The sequence below is a fragment of the Cyprinus carpio genome, chromosome B2, assembly GCF_018340385.1.
Source record: "Cyprinus carpio isolate SPL01 chromosome B2, ASM1834038v1, whole genome shotgun sequence".
In the NCBI taxonomy this organism is placed as follows: domain Eukaryota; kingdom Metazoa; phylum Chordata; class Actinopteri; order Cypriniformes; family Cyprinidae; genus Cyprinus; species Cyprinus carpio.
In genome coordinates, this window is record NC_056598.1 from 15,039,976 (window position 1) to 15,056,009 (window position 16,034).

A 16,034-nucleotide genomic window follows, 5' to 3' on the forward strand; every position below is an offset into this window, starting at 1 on the left:
TAATAGTTTTATTAAATAGATTTATTTTATATTAGCAACTAAAAACAACAGTGGTAAAATAAATGTACAAATAAAAAAAATGTGCATGAATAATTAAGCATGATGTATATAAAGTATTGAAAACATAGAAGCTAAGTGAAACAAATAGTGAAGCCTTTTTATGCTGTTATATAAAGTGTCATCACTCATGGACCTGAATAAACAGTTGTTTTGTTGCATTTTATTTATTTATTTATTTTGTTCTATATTAGATTCAGTTTTATTTTGTCTGCTCATAAGTAATTGGCTTGTTTTTGGCAACTTTCATTAACAGAGACCATTGCCATCTCAGTTTTACATGCTCTTCTGAACTCAAATGGCATCTGTATCATTCCTCTCTGCAAATGGAAATCGAAAAATGAAATAGTAGCTGTCAAAAGGGGTTGCTAGAAACAACTTATATGAAGTTGATCTTTTTTAATGCATTATACTGCTGATAGGAACAGTTTCCAAATGTATTTGCTTAGCATATGTATTTCTTTGATGCATTAGTGTTTTTTTTTCTTCAGTCAAATCAAAAGTAGTCTGTGTCTGGTGTGAACGAGAAGCTGAAGTTCTTCTTTTCCGGATTGAAATCAAGTATTTAGTCCTCTCTGGACCTTTTGTACGAGCAATAGGTATTTGGAGGGGGAAAAAAGACTTACATTTTCATTGATCGTGCCATGGCACTTTATCCATGCATCTGGAATAAACAATGAAGGTCTAAATATTTAACTCCTGGCTTGGCTGTGCTACTAGAGCTGCATGGTTATATGAAGCTCAGGCACGTTTTCATTTTCACCTTTCATTTGTGTCAACAAAAGAAAATGTGTCCGTCATCTTAGCTGCGAATAAGGAAGGTTACAAATTGTGGGTGGCTTTTTATTGAAATTGAACAGCTGTTGTTTGGCAGCCAAAAGCAGCCACATGTGAAAAGCCTCATCCATAGGAAGTGCTCTGTCTTATACTAGTTAGAAGGACCTTTTCTTCCCACACATGACCTACAGTATTTTTCATTTTAATTAAACTTCCATGTTTGTTGAATGTTTCTTGTTAGTAAAAACGTTTCATGCATGTCATGTAATTCAAAGGTTTGTTTTCCTGGTGAAAAGCATCTTTTCTGTTCAGATTTCTCTGTTCAGATTTTCTAGACTCTTTTTATACCTTTAGAGGTTTTGTGGCATTTGTTAACACCACCGGATATGAGAGCTCTGACCTATATTAGGAATGTACCGTCCTAACCACTATCTGTGATATTGGCATAGCAAGACAGTAAATAATCCATCCAAAGCCTTCCCTATGCTCTTACTTTAATAAATGTTGAGATCTCTCCAATATACTTTTGTGGAACTATACTTTATCCTGATAGATTGAATCACTGATTATAGCCAATCTTTCAAATGTATTTATTTATTTAAAAGCTGTTACATTTATTTGTATTGAATCCTAATAGTATTAATAATATTAGTAATCATACTATTAATAGTAATATTTATTATTATTGAATGCAAATGCTTTAACAAAAATACAAGCTTGACATTTAATTTATTTTAATATTTTTCATTTTGTACAGTTTCATTCGTTTTTTTATTTTTATTATCTTTTTTATTATCATTATTATTAGTGTTAATAATATTAATATTTGTTATTATACACTGTGTGTGTGTGTGTATATATACATACACATACATACATACGCACACACACACACATATATATATGCATTATATACATATATTAATAGTAGTAGTGATAATAATCATAATAATAATTATTATATTTATATAATTAATGTCAGTTAAAGTTTTAGGAATTTTGCTGTGTGTTTGTTCATTTTATTTATTTTTATCTTAATCTTATCTTATCTTTATTTTATTTCAGTTAACTTTTATGCAAGTAACAATTTTGTAATTTTTTCATTTTAGTTTTTCATTTTAGTTAAATATAGTAACCCTGATAATGAGCTTCTCATTTTAAGGTGACCTCCTTTATAGTTTACATCGTTTGAAAATATTGAAATTATAACTACAATTATTTTCTTTGGATATGAAAATACTGCATTAAATGCAACAAACTGAAGTTGTATTGAACCTGGAACATAAACAGTTCTTGATGGTGTCTAGTTGGACATGTTTTACTCAGTCTGACAATATGAAGCTATATTTTTCACAAACGTTCACTTTCTCTTTCAGTTATATAAGGGAGAAGACACAAGCTTCCAGATATCTGGCCTGCAGAACAACACAGACTATCGCTTCCGTGTGTACGTGTGTCGGCGGTGTCAGGACAGCACACAGGATCTGTGCGGCCCGCTCAGCCCATCCTCACTCTTCACCCTGCGGCGCACGGAGCTCACCCTACCCGGAGAGCTCAGCTCCCCCGAGACCCTGAAGCCCAGCGGCATGTTCGCCACGGACGAACGCTTTGCAGCGGTCTTAGTCGGGGCTTTCGCGGCCCTGTCTTTCCTCATCGCTTTTGTAGTGGAATACTTCTTCATGAAGTGAAAATACCGAAATGAACGCAGAACCAGCAGCCAGCCAAGGAAAAAAAAAAACTTTTGAGAAACACACGAACACTTAAAGTATACATCTGACGCGACGTACTGTAGGCTGAGTATGTTATACAGGCTCTCTTCTTGTCTTTCATTCTGTTTTCTCTCTCTCTTGCCCTCTCTGATGCCTTCCAGCCTGCCTGTGCATCGCTGTGTCACTCACTCTTTTACAGCGTGTGGATTTCGCTCTGAACTCTTCGGGGAAGCGGAACCACATCATCAAGCCTTACAAAGAGTTGCGCGACAGCCTGTTTTTGCATGCTTCGTTTTTTTGTATCCCTTTAAGTGTACGTATATCTTGGGAGGAAAATGTATCGGTATTTTCTCCGCATTCATGGCCTTACTTTGTTTTATCCGAGTGTGCATTTGTTTCACAGCCATATATACACAAGTTACATAGCTTTATCATGACGTAACACCCACAGTTCACCCAGTGCCGTTTTTTGATACATAATCATGTGATGTTCACATTTTGCTTGTACGTCACAGTACGCATCACCACGACCCTTCTCAGAAACACGAAATACTGTCACCGTAGTAAGGCTGTTGTAAACCCCCCTGCATTTAAGCTGCCAAAGCAAGTTGCAATCCAAGTGTGGTTTAAGTGATGCTGCTATTGTGTTTATTTTTCCTATAAACGGAATCAGTTATCTAATATATGAGATATAAATATAAATCTATAAGAGCTATTGTAATATAAGTAACAATGAGTTTGAAGTAGATCTCTCTGTTCACAGTCTATGGTGCTTTATCTGTGGTCAGTAGTGGTGGCGGACAAGGGTGAGGGAAGTTTAACGCCGCCCTTTGCCACCACACACCCTCTTTCTCTGGCCATCTAGTCCTAAGGTGCAGTGACACAGGGCTATTTCCTCGCCCCCAGCCCCCCGGATGACTTTGGCTAGGCTAACGTTGCCCTCTCAGACTGACTTTGGGCTCTGTGTGGTGTCCGTAGATCCAGGGAGTCACAATAACCAGTGCGTAGCTGTGAATGGCGTTGGTCCTCGGGACTTCGCCCGTCGTGTTCCCGTCACCCGTCGTTGAATGTTTCATCTTCTCTGAATCCGTGAAAGCCAGTTGGACATTTCTAAGGTGCTTCATATCGAGTTTATTGGAGTTTCTCCACCCGCTGCGCCATGCCAAAACAGCCTGATGTGCTTGCGGTGCATCTTTAGCCAAGGAAAAAGGTACAAACCAGCAGTTCCCGTCAATCCAAAGAGTTTCTCCCAAGTTACACTTGTAGAACAGTTAGGAGGTTTCTAAAAAGGAGAACTATATGGAGAAGGCCTTCTTCTCCTTGACTGAGAGCCTGTATTTGTACCTCAGGGACATAGACTATGTTTCTGAGAGGGTGCTGCGAAAACACTAAACGTTGCCGAATGATTCTGATATTGCTGTTATCTGTAGCGTCATTCCTTTGTATCTGCGTCTGCAGTTTTAAATGCATTTATTTGATCTGTTTTCTCACCTAAGCTGTGCCTTGCTCCAGTTGTTTCGTAAGCAAATCGTTTACTAGCTCAGAATACATTTGCCAAAGTTAATGGGAAAGTAAGGTATCATTCTTTAGGGTTATTTATACTATCTATTGCATACAGTACTTTAAATGGCAATTAAAGTGCAATCTTCATTTATTTATTTTTCAAGAAATAAAGAGATGTAGTTATGTACTATTTTTTTTCTCTCCCTCCATCTCTCTTGTAGCATGTTTTTTTTTTTTTTTTTGTAGATTAACGATTAAGGCCAGCATTCCTTTCATTCATAATTCTGGTTATGTTTATGTCTTTCATTAATTGGGAACATGTAGCATGTACCATGCAGAAACATTTATGTATAACCAAATGCCTGTTCATCTCCTATCAGAAAGTGCCGAACTCCAGCTAGTTGTCTTCTCATAGAGAACTGTAGCAAATGTTTAATCTGTTTTCTTTTTTTATTTTGTGAGCGTGTAATGGGACATACAGTATGTAGCTACATTTGGTATTGCTAAAAAGAGTGTTATGACGCTTATGTTATCTTACTGTTTGCCAAAGCAGAGGCTTGTCCACTTTTATGTTGCTTTTTATTGTTATTTAAAGGGTTACTTGAGAAATCCTTTGTGACACTAGAACATCATTTCTTGAAAAGGAAAAACATACGTTTAAGTTAAACTTCATCTGTGACTACACTTTTTTTTTAGTAGTGAAAATTGTGCCATTTATTTGAATAATCCTTCCGAGGTGAAATTTTCCATGCCGTTTCACACCGAAAGGAAAGCAAAACAATCAAACTGTTTTGAGGCAAGTGACATTTCTCATTTCCTTTTATTTTCCAGACATGTCATAGCGCAATAGTGAATTTATTCCAGTATTTTTGCTAAGGAATTATATATAGAGATACATATATAGATATATAGTATGACAACTAACAAGAATGAAGCACTTTTTAAAACGACACATTAATCTTTATTAGATTTATCTTGATAAAACTGTATTTCCTAGTTATTGTTGCTATAATAATCTGTAAAACTGGCCCACACAGGCTTCAACACATTTTGTGAAAAGTCTGAAAGTCCATTGGTGTCCTTTTAATGTTAGGGTAAAAAAAAAAAATTATCGGTTTTTTTTTTTCCACTTATGTATTTGGTCCTAACCAGTGATTTCAATTTTTATTCATTTTTTATTCAGTATTTTTGGTTTGTTTTCATATTGGTCCTTGTAAAATTTCAAAAGAACACAGGTTTTTTTTTGTTTTTTTTTTTTTTTTGTGGCCCAAGTACAGTTTTGTATTTTTATATTGTATTTTATTCCTGTTTTATCTGTGCTCCGTTTTAAATATGAAAATGAATTTGAACATGATGTTTCAAGAGATCGATCAGCTCTCAGTCATCCCAGAGAAATGTATAGAACCATAACTGTATTCAAATATTTTCCAAAAAAAGTATGTATTTTTACCTCACAGTTTAAAGAAAAAAAAATAAAGAAAAGGAAAGATATATAAAACATTCCAGGGTTGTCATGATCTACAATTTTTAAAGTCATACATTTTTCTCGTATTGTAAATGTTAGACAATTTCATATGCATATATATAAAAGAAACTGCCATATCAATGTTAATGTATAGATTTTTGCAAATACTACCCTATGTATGTAAGACTTAACTGTATCTGTAGCGTGTATGTAATATATTTATACCCAATAAATGTTTTAATTTTTTCGGACAAATTGTATGCTGGACATGTTAATCTTTCATATGATTGAAGTCACTCATTGGTTCTTGTCTCTTGCGTGTCATGAATATTAAAACCCTTGCAATGAGTACAAATACTGATAATAACCCAATATTTGACATTGCTAAAATTCAGATTATGTTCTTATTCTCAAAAACCCACCAAGTAGGAAAAATGTAAGGGCTGTTCAGCAATAGTACTGAGGTGTTTGACATAGAAGGATGTTGTTCATTGAAGCTGCTAGTCCAATTTCATCCACCACCAAAAGTGCTTCATACTGTATTAACCCTTTTGAAGCAGATACTTATTCATAAAGAAACGTTAACAAGCCAAAATCCATGGTGTAAAGTGAAATGATAAATAGCTTTTTAATGAATAATAAATCATAAATCCTGAACAACTTGAACAGTATCAAATTGCCTGAAAAGCAGAGCATTTATTTTTATCCATTTCCATTAATTACAGATGCCTACCTTCTTGCTATGTTTTGCCTCAATCCTTCTTAGTGTTTCTGTTACATTCTGTTGGTGCATTTTTTAATTTAATTTTTTTGTGGTAAGTACTTGTTGCTGGTTAGAGCTGACACTTCAAAGCTACAAAATGTCAGTTTTTCTTTCTCTGTCTCCATTTTCCTTTTTGCTTTTCAGGTTTTCTATATTGGCGTGACCAGTCACAATACAGTTGCAGCTTATAACTGTCTTGCAAGTGAAGACATTTGGTGTTATGTTTGTGGAAACTGACTGCGATCACTTATTATAATCTGACTTTTATTAGCATGTACTTTTAATGCGAGAGTATTTTAATAGAAGTTGATCATTAAAAGCGGATTGTCCAGGTATGGTGCTCATTTATTTGAAATTGACCTGTAATTGACGCTTTGAAGAGTGTTCCCCTTCTCTATCGGGCCTGTGGTATTTTCTTTTTTATATGTTTTATGGTGAGGGAAGGCAGGAGTGGCATGTGTGAATGGACAATCTCATTTTGCAGCATCACCTTCTGCCTCATAAGGAGATCTGACTGATTTATGAAGGTGCTCTCCTCTTTAATTCTCTTTCTCTCTAGTCTGGAGGCTCTGACCTTCATTTGACATCAATAAAACCCCAACAGTCAGACTTTGCACATGGACATAGGACAGAAGAAAGCAGGGTTTGTAAGAAGATGTCATGAAGTGAAAATCCACTGATCCTGATGAAGAATAAGAGCATCTCAAATGAACATTGCATTACTTTTTCCTTATTATTTATTGAAGAACCCCTTATAGTTTCTGTAAATGACCATATAATCCTAGATTTAATTACTATTCCAGCTGTTATCGGTCTGTCTGTCCATCTGTTTGTCTGTCTTTCTATCTATTTGTATATCTACAGAAATGTGGTAAGGACAGATTTTAGTCTCACAGGGCAACCATGAAAAAGAGAAATAGTATATGTGTGTATATATATGTATGCATGTATGTATGTATATGTATGTGTATACTGTATGTATACAGTATGTGTATATATGTATATATGCATCTATGTGTATATATATATATATGTGTGTGTGTGTGCGTATATGTATGTGTGTGTGTGTATATTAATATATATATATATATATATATATATATATATATATATATTTATATATATATATATATATATATATATAGTTACAGTATCTCTCATATAGTATATCAACTTGTTTGTCACTGTCATTGTTCTTAAACTACAGAATGATTTTCAAAGTTGTAAATAAGAGATTACTAGAGTGTTTTACAGGAAAATACTATTTTAGTCTTTCTACTTTAAAATGTCATTTTTAATTCACTGTTCCTTGTAATTAATTGTGAAATATCCTAACAATTTTTTGAGGGAAAAATATACACTATTTTTTAGTGTATTGTCAAAAAAAAAAACATAATTTGCAAGAGAAACCCTCCAACACAACAGATATCCAATGGAACATGGGTATATTTACATATTTTACAATATACAAATATGGAAGTTTCTATACTTTACATCATTTAGAACACAGGACAATGTTTCCACAACAGATACTACTGAATGTAACATACAAATATACTGTCACAACATTTATTGCAGTGGTTTTAAATAAAACTCTTCTGTATAACTGGGTAATTCAGTACCAGTAGTTTATACATTTAGCACATGAAACACTGAGAACAAAAAAGCAAGCTTTTATGATGTCCGAGTACTTCAATGCACCAATGCAATTCTGATTTTTATGTTTCTTTGTTTTTAATTAACGTTCCTCAGAAGCTTTTGAATTCTGTGTATTGCTTCAATTCTGGAGCCAAGCCTTATGAACACACACATAAAGAAAGTGACAACACTTGCTAAAGGAGCATGATATGCATTCAGGCACAATGCAAATGAACGGCATCACCTTTGCAGTCCCTGTAGTCGGGCACATAAGGTTGCTGTATCTACAGTGCTAATTTTGTCTTCCAGATTTCATTTAGATTTAAGGCAACTGAAGTTATCTTTTTCTTCTTCCTTTTTATGTCTCTATTTACAAGCATATTTTTATAAAACATCAAGGCATCTAATGAAATGTTGAGCTTGGAATGGGCGAATGGCTGTTCCTGAAATGAATCTTTCTTAACTACTCCCTTAAGAGAGATCCATGTGGATTTTTGAGGAACTATTACCTTACGAAATGGTGGCAGCAGTAGATGAGGTCTGAAATGGCTGTTAATGGTAAAGTCAGTCTGGCAGAGTCACAGGCTGGCAGTGGATTCTGTCCAGCACGGGGAACTCTCTCCTTTGACCACTGATGTGCTTCTTCGTGGGCTATGATGCAGTCCGAAAAGTTTGCAAGCTGCCATCCTGTACTTCTTGGACATGATGTTGTACAGAATAGGGTTGATTGCAGCACTCAGGTAAAAGAGTACAAAGGAGATGAGATTACAGTAATGGCTGATGACGGACATGACAGGAGAGCCCATCTCTGTGGATTTGGAGATCAGGTAACGTCCAACGTGAAAGGGAAGCCAGCAGAGCACGAAGGCAAACACCACCACAGCTGTTATAGAGAGGGAATGAAAGTTACTGAATGGTGAAATAGCAGTTCCCTCACCTTGTTGCAGAAAGCAAATATTATTAGTAAGAAAAAAAATATTAGTCATGCACAAATACCATTTTGAAACATCAAAAGAGCCTCCTTAACGCGTGAACATCGCCTTAAACCTCAAAATGATAAGCATTTTTCTTAACATACAAAAATGTTTATTTATTTTTTTATAATATTTCTAAATAATAAAATATATATTTGTGTAGATTCTAGTGGTGACATTTTATTAAAAAGTTTTGTCAACCCTGTTACAATTCCCCCTTATTAAAATTATGTTCTTTTTTTAATAAATATATAAATAACATCACCCGTACAGAACAAAAGGACAAGTGTCTCCAGTTTTTTCCCTTTATCTTAGTTTGTTCTTAAAGGACGGTTTTAATTATTCAACCCTGTTACCTTGATTTCATACGATAAAAGAACTACTTAATGAAAGCTGGATACTTTTTTCCAGAAATATCAGCATTCTTTCTAATATAAACTGTTTTATTTATCAATAGAATTTGATAAATTTTATAAATATTTTATTTTGTTTTTATTTATCACGATTTATATATATATATATATATATATATATATATATATATATATATATATATAAATCGTGATAAATAAAACAGTTGAAGTACATATATAGCTTGCTATGGCACAGCACATTTCAATGATCAATTAAAGATGCAATTTAAATTTTTTTGTTTTTGTTTTTGTTTAAACCTTTTCAACATGGAAAGGTGAACAACGAGCCTTTTTACTTTAAAAAACATTTAATTTAGGTGTTACACCATAAAGTACATTTTTAGGTTCCCTAACAAAACAGTTTTAGTGTATGCAGGACTGTGCTGTTGTTCTGTGCCAAGCGCATGCCGTGCGTAATGGGTGCGCTTGTGCGTAAAGTGCGCAAATGATAAACAACTTAATCACGGTTACCCGATACTGTGGTGCAACTGGACACTTACCCAACATTTTCACTGTCTGTCTATTGTTTTTATCACGACTCGAAGTGTTTTCCCCAATCGTCTCCCTCTTTCTCTTCCAGAGCTTTCGCCCGATGAGACTATACAATACAGTTAAGCAGAACACAGGCAAGAAGAAAAAGATGCTGGAGACCCAAACCATAATGGTTAAGAGCCCAGACCTAATGGCATATTCCGTCGCTCTGCATTCGTTTGTATCCCACGAGTTTGTCCCGTTTTCATGCTCAACCCCGACGAGCACAAACACAGGTCCTGCACTAAAGAAGGATACTATCCAGAGGACCAAAATGACCCCGCGCACGCGACCCTTGGTCACGACTACCTTTGCCCTAAGAGGAAAACAAATAGCAAAGTATCTCTCCACACTGAGAGCAGTGATGTTCAGAATGGTCGAGTACGTGCAACACTCGCTCACAAACTGAAAGAGTTTACAAAGTACGTTGCCGAAATTCCAAGGTCGGTATCTCCAGATTCTGTACAAGTCCAGAGGCATGCAGAGAAAAATGAGTAAATCCGAAAAGGCCATGCTGGACAGGTACAAGTTGGTGGTGGTTCGCATGTCCTTGTATTTGGTCACCACCAAAATGGTCATGAGATTCCCCGTTACACCTACAAAGAAGAAGAGCGCGCAGGTGACGGTGACCCCGGTTAGCACTGGAACGGGGAAAATGTTGACCGGGTGCTCAAATCCCCAGTATGTCGCGTTCTCATCCCAACTGCAGTTGAAGGAACAGTTGGACTGGTTCGTCCAGGTAGGCATGCTGAGAGATCATGGAGCGTCTAGATTCTCCTGTGAGAGAGAGCTCGGGGAGGACAGTCTCCCCACCGACTCCCCATCGTGCTGCGCTCAGGGCTGCCCAGCATTTACAATTGAACTTATACAACCTGTACCGCAGGATGCGAATAATGGCAGCTTTGGAAGGTCTGACCTTCCTAATTACATATTGAAGCCCCCTTAAAAGTCTTCAAAATAATCAGTATTATAAATCTTCAACGTATGTTTTTTTTTACATATATATTATGTGTTTCGAAAACCTTTTCTAACTACGTTTCTGAAACCACACATTAGCGCGCGAAATAAAAGTTGCATCCAGCCTGTAAAAGTAACCATAGCAACAGCACGCTGCGCTCTCTGTTCAGTATGGCGCGTGAAAACGACAAAACTGCCTACATACCAAATACACTCTCACAAATGCTATTGTTTTAAAAGTCTTTAGAATACTTGACGGTTAACTTTCAGAGAATGCGCCCTGACGGAGATTCCTTTAAAAAGTCGACTCCTCTGAAGGTCGTTCCTTGTTGTACTCTGTTTGTAGCTGTCGAATAAATGTCCTCATCTTACCATCCGTTCCACATCTAAACATGGTTCAAACTGATAGGAAGACTCAGAGGATTTAAGGATGGCAATCCAGCTTTTGCTGCCAAGTTATATGACCACATTGGACAGAAATGTGTTAGTCTTTAAGCAATTTAAGGCATCTTTGGTGTAGGAAGAAAGATAAGTGTACAAGGTGGGAGTCGGAGAGATGAAATCACCTCGCGGAGGATGAGAGACGCGCGTCATGCGCAATGCTGAGGGACTCTTTCAGTAATGATGTCATTCATTCATCATTGAGTAAGTGGATGCGGAAAATTGGTAGAGAGTTTCGTAAGCGCGTGGAAAGTATACGTTCACGTTATTTAAATGACAAAAGTAGCGAATGTATTGAGGATGGATACTTGTTGAACAGTGCCATCGTGGGGTGTTAGGATAGAATGCAGTGCAACCACTGATCTATAATAGAGAATATGTAGAGTCTTATATAGATCAGTGAGTGCAACACATCTTGAAAAGTTCAGTTGGAAACTAGTTGCAAACAAAAACAATTCTAATAGACGGCGGACCAAAACACGAATATCAGTCTGACTGAAGTCAGTATCTCGAATAAGGGGTTCTCATAGGTGTTTGTGAATTTATAAAATTCGTGAAGTGCTCAAGGGTGTTCCTGCAGAACCGGAGGCTGCAGTTTCAGGACCGCATTTCCAAGACACTATAGTTTTTTTGCAACAAGCGCCACCTACCGAATTGAATCACCAAGAACACCAATATAAAATGACATGGAAAGCAATGAAAGTGTGAGTACAGATCTTGAATTAATTTAATTAATTAATTTTATAACGTTAATACGATACAACGTCTACATAGCCAAAGTGAGTGCTGCTAACTATGAATTAATAATGAATTCCCACGAATTCGTAAGTATTCGTGGGCTAGTTTTATTATTATGACGTTCTTAATTCGTGCCCATGATTTAATTAAACCTGGTTGACTTAATGACTGTAATAAGTAAATCTAGCCAACACATTAATTAAACGTAAAAAAAAAATATGATAAAAGCTTGTTGATGATGTGCGATTTGTCAGATTTACCTGAATGTATAACTTTTTCAGTAAAGTGGAAGAATACTGCTTATTGCACTTCTGGTTAGATGCTAACTGCATTTCGATGCCTTGTACCTTACATGTGCAATCACAATAAAGTTGAATCTAATCTAATACTTCACCTTTCATTTCAAATTCGTATATTTAATCTATAAATTCAATTATAATAATGGGATTATTGTTATCTCTACGTTATCAAATTAAATCATTTACTTTTATTTTTTGGAATATACAAACAAGAAATGATGGTGGAAATTATACTTTTAAACTAAATTAAAACGCCAGTAGGTGCCAGTAGTGAGCGTTTAATGAGTGAGTCACTCGCCGCATCCGAAAACTTAGGCAGGTGACTTGCTGCCTCGCTGCCGTATCAGGCAATGACTTTGCAGGCAGTATTTTTGCACGAAGGCACCTCATGAAACTGATTTTGGACAGGTTTCTGAGGCAGAGTAATGGTTTAATGATATACAGCAAAATATAGACAGCTTTGGTGATAACTAAGTGGATATTTAATTACTGCAATATTAATTTCTTGCTAGAAATGACATAAAAAGTGGAAAACGTTGATCAAAAACATACATTTACACACAAACTGACCACCGACCGCAACTTTCAGATGCCATCTTTATTTTTTAGCTTAACTTTCACACAATGGAACGCACAGGATTGTGGGATATCAAAGGCAGCGAAGGATACATCTATGCTGCCTTCAAAAATCGGCCAGATGAAGGCATCTCAGGAGACAGGAACTGAAACTAACACTGAATTCGGATGTGCCTTGATGCCTTCCTACCTTGGAATGTGTCCTCCTAAGGCAGCATTTTTCAGGTTTCGGATGCAGCCACTGAGTTGTTCATTCAAGCGATTCATTCAAACGGCTGATTCTCTGCTATATCATCCAATTCGGTGGGTGGCGCTGTTACAAAAAACTATAGGGTCCTGGAAATGCGGTCCTAGATATGAGATCCTGAAACTGCAGCCTCCGGTTGTGCAGGAACATACTGGGCAAATTCCAAACGGAAGTAAGCATCCCTATGCCCTACTCTCTTCGAAGGGCAGAGCCCTTTAAGTGTGTTCTTTGAAGGGTGCAGGGCATTACTGTCTCGTATAAGCGTCTGGAACTCCCTTGACTAAGGGAATGACTGACCAAATGTTACCTTGACAACACTGCGCGTGTGTGCAGCATTGAACACACCATCAGTTGTTGCAAATAAATATTTCTTCTTGTCTTATTATTTTATTCAAATAATGTCTAATTGTGTCGAAATTACTACTAAACTTTTTCAAACTAAACTTGCTTACACTACCGTCTTAAATCCAATTTCTATCACTGACGAAAAATATTTTTGGCGAATTCCAAACAGCTTTTTTGTGCCCTTGAAAGGCACTTTGGGAAGAGGATACCATTTGTAAGGACAAATTAATTTTATTAGCCTATTCTATTTACTTTGTATGTGAACTCGAAATCAACCCCAACTTTGCTTTAAAAAGCATCGCAAGATCTCCTAGCTGTTTATGTTTTGATCACAAACGTAAATCACTTCTGTGAAGTGACCATTGCATGTTTCCTTTGCTACAGGACTTCTGGATGGGCCCTTCGTGAAGGTATTCAGTAGTTCACTTTTGTGTGACGGAACACAAAAAAAAAAACACTTACTTTACTGTGATGCCGTGTCCCAGCGAGACGAGACAAAACCAATAAAACCCATTACAAAGAGGCATTTGCTGCATCCAGTGGGAACATAATTACTGCTTATAATGACTTATACTGTGTTTTTATGCGTTGTGTTGCATATTGCACCACGTAAACATAAAACCACGTCTGCATTTGTGATCTGAGAAAGGACAAACAACAAGCAGTACTCTACACTGCTCAAAACTAGGTTTGAATAGTCAGTGGCAAAGTCTTCAGATATGTAAATGTACTTACAGGCCATGAGTCAGAAGCGCTAGACTGTCCTTGCAAAGTTGGAATTGCCCCAATTTATAGAAATAGCCTTTGTGCCACATAAGCATTGTAGGCTACTCTCCCAGGAAACAGTCCTCCATAAAATGCGCTGCACACGTTCGAATATTTGGGTTGAACTGTTCTGGAACAGTGTTGTAAATACAACTTAACCACTAGTTTACTCTAGTTGTCTCCTCTTTTGGAATTAAGGTCAAACAAAGTAGTTTCGCTTTCACAACGAAACACACAGCGTCTCCACGACATGGCGGTGGCAGCAACAATTCTACAGTGAGAATAAAAGTTATGCCTTCTTTCTTTGCATAAACATTTGGGCAGTGTTATGCAAATCGTCCTACACAGTGACATAGACATGTGGGGGCGTGTTTAACTAGGCGTTTTAAGAGGGCATGGAAGAGTCTTAACTTTTATAAAGAATATCTCTTTGGGTTTGAGACTTTAGTCTTTGCAACTTTAGGGATCTTATCTATGCACGAACAGCTTGTAACACTCCAAAGAGCAAGGATAACTTGAAATCGCATCATTTGACCCCTTTAAGGCATCAAAGAAGTGTTCCATATGAAAGCTATACAGAATGCAGTTTGTCCCGTATTTTAGGCATATGCCGAATGACCACCTAGACCATATGAATAACCAACTCAAATTGAGAATTAATCATTCTTTTTTGACAAGTGTTTGATTTGTGAACATAGCCGTTCGAGGTAGGCTTTAAGACGAAGTGGAATCCTCTGCCGGCTGGTCGCTCCAGCCTCAAAGCTCGCGCTAACAAAGTTAGTTTTTTTAACGTCCGCGTATCGACTTCAGCAAATCAGTTTGAGAGAATGAAAACAACATGATTCCAGCATCCAGCCAGGCAAGAAAACGTGCATTTTACCTGAGTTAAGACGTGATCAATAAGGAAAGTCGTCATTCTCTAAAGTATACCTAGACAAAAGAATTTACATTTAAGTAACTTTTAACTTTGAATATCATTCTTAAAATACAAAATGACCAATAAAGTTTCAAACACCCAAATCAGTCCATATTCTATAAGTTCTCTTTAATTGAAAAATAAGCATTTTCATATATACTGTAGTAGGCCTACTGTATTTTACACACATGCATATCAGAAGTCAGAAAGAGCTTTATTGCCAAGTATGTCTAACATTACACATACTGTACAAGGATTGTTTTAGTGTCACAAGCTCCCAGTACAAGAGACAACACAAAAAGGATAAATATGTAAAGGTGTGCTATAGATAAAATTCTGTAGAATATAAATATAATAAAAAATAAAGTTGTAGTTGTTAATGAACATTTAACTGTTCATGAGGTAGATTACATATATATATATTTGATTGAAAATACAGGAAAAAAATTGTATAATAGCCTATTATTGCAATTTAACACTTTTCTGTTTTAATATACTTTAAAATATAATTTATTCCTGTGAAGCTGAATTTTCAGCATCATTACTCCAGTCTTCGGTGTCACATAATCCTTTAGAAATCATTAAAATATGCTGATTTATAATCAGTGTTAGAAACAGTTGTGTTGCTTAATATTGTTTGGGACCTGTGATATTTTTTCAAGATTCTTTGATAAATAAAAAGTTAAAAAGAACAGTGTTTATTCAAAATAAAAATTGTTATGTTAAATATACACTACTATTCAAAAGTTTGGGGTCAGTAAATTTTTCTTCTTCTTCTTCTTCTTTTTTTTAAAAAAGAAACTTTTAGAATACTTTTATTCAGCAAGGATGTGTTAGTGAATAAAGTGAGGTGATATTGTTAGAAAAGATTTCTATTTTGAATAAATTCTGTTCTTTTTAATTTTTTATATTATCAATGG

At 36.0% G+C, this 16,034-nt stretch overlaps 2 protein-coding genes across 2 annotated transcripts in view; one reads left to right on the forward strand and one right to left on the reverse strand.

The window, feature by feature from the left end:
• The window catches only part of LOC109105100 (fibronectin type III domain-containing protein 3B-like), a 127,581-nt gene extending 121,812 nt beyond the window's left edge, over positions 1-5,769 (forward strand). The window contains exon 26 of the mRNA XM_042718267.1: positions 2,211-5,769. Coding sequence (XP_042574201.1) covers positions 2,211-2,522 — 312 coding nt within the window. The 3' untranslated portion in view covers positions 2,523-5,769. The remainder of the gene's footprint in view (positions 1-2,210) is intronic.
• Positions 5,770-7,702: 1,933 nt separating this feature from the next.
• On the reverse strand, positions 7,703-11,416 carry LOC109105102 (growth hormone secretagogue receptor type 1). Its single transcript, XM_019118450.2, has 2 exons — positions 9,800-11,416; positions 7,703-8,795 (listed from the first exon to the last, which is right to left on the reverse strand). Exons 1-2 carry the CDS (start codon positions 10,575-10,577, stop codon positions 8,491-8,493), a joined length of 1,083 nt encoding a protein of 360 aa, XP_018973995.1. The 5' UTR covers positions 10,578-11,416; the 3' UTR covers positions 7,703-8,490.
• Between the last annotated feature and the right edge of the window lie 4,618 nt (positions 11,417-16,034).

Excerpts from the sequence above, each read along its gene's own strand:
- LOC109105102 (XM_019118450.2), bottom strand. The coding sequence starts at position 10,577 with ATGCCTACCTGGACGAACCAGTCCAACTGTTCCTTCAACTGCAGTTGG. Across the intron at positions 8,796-9,799 it reads ACAGACAGTGAAAATGTTGG|CTGTGGTGGTGTTTGCCTTC; the intron begins GTAAGTGTCCAG and ends TCTCTATAACAG.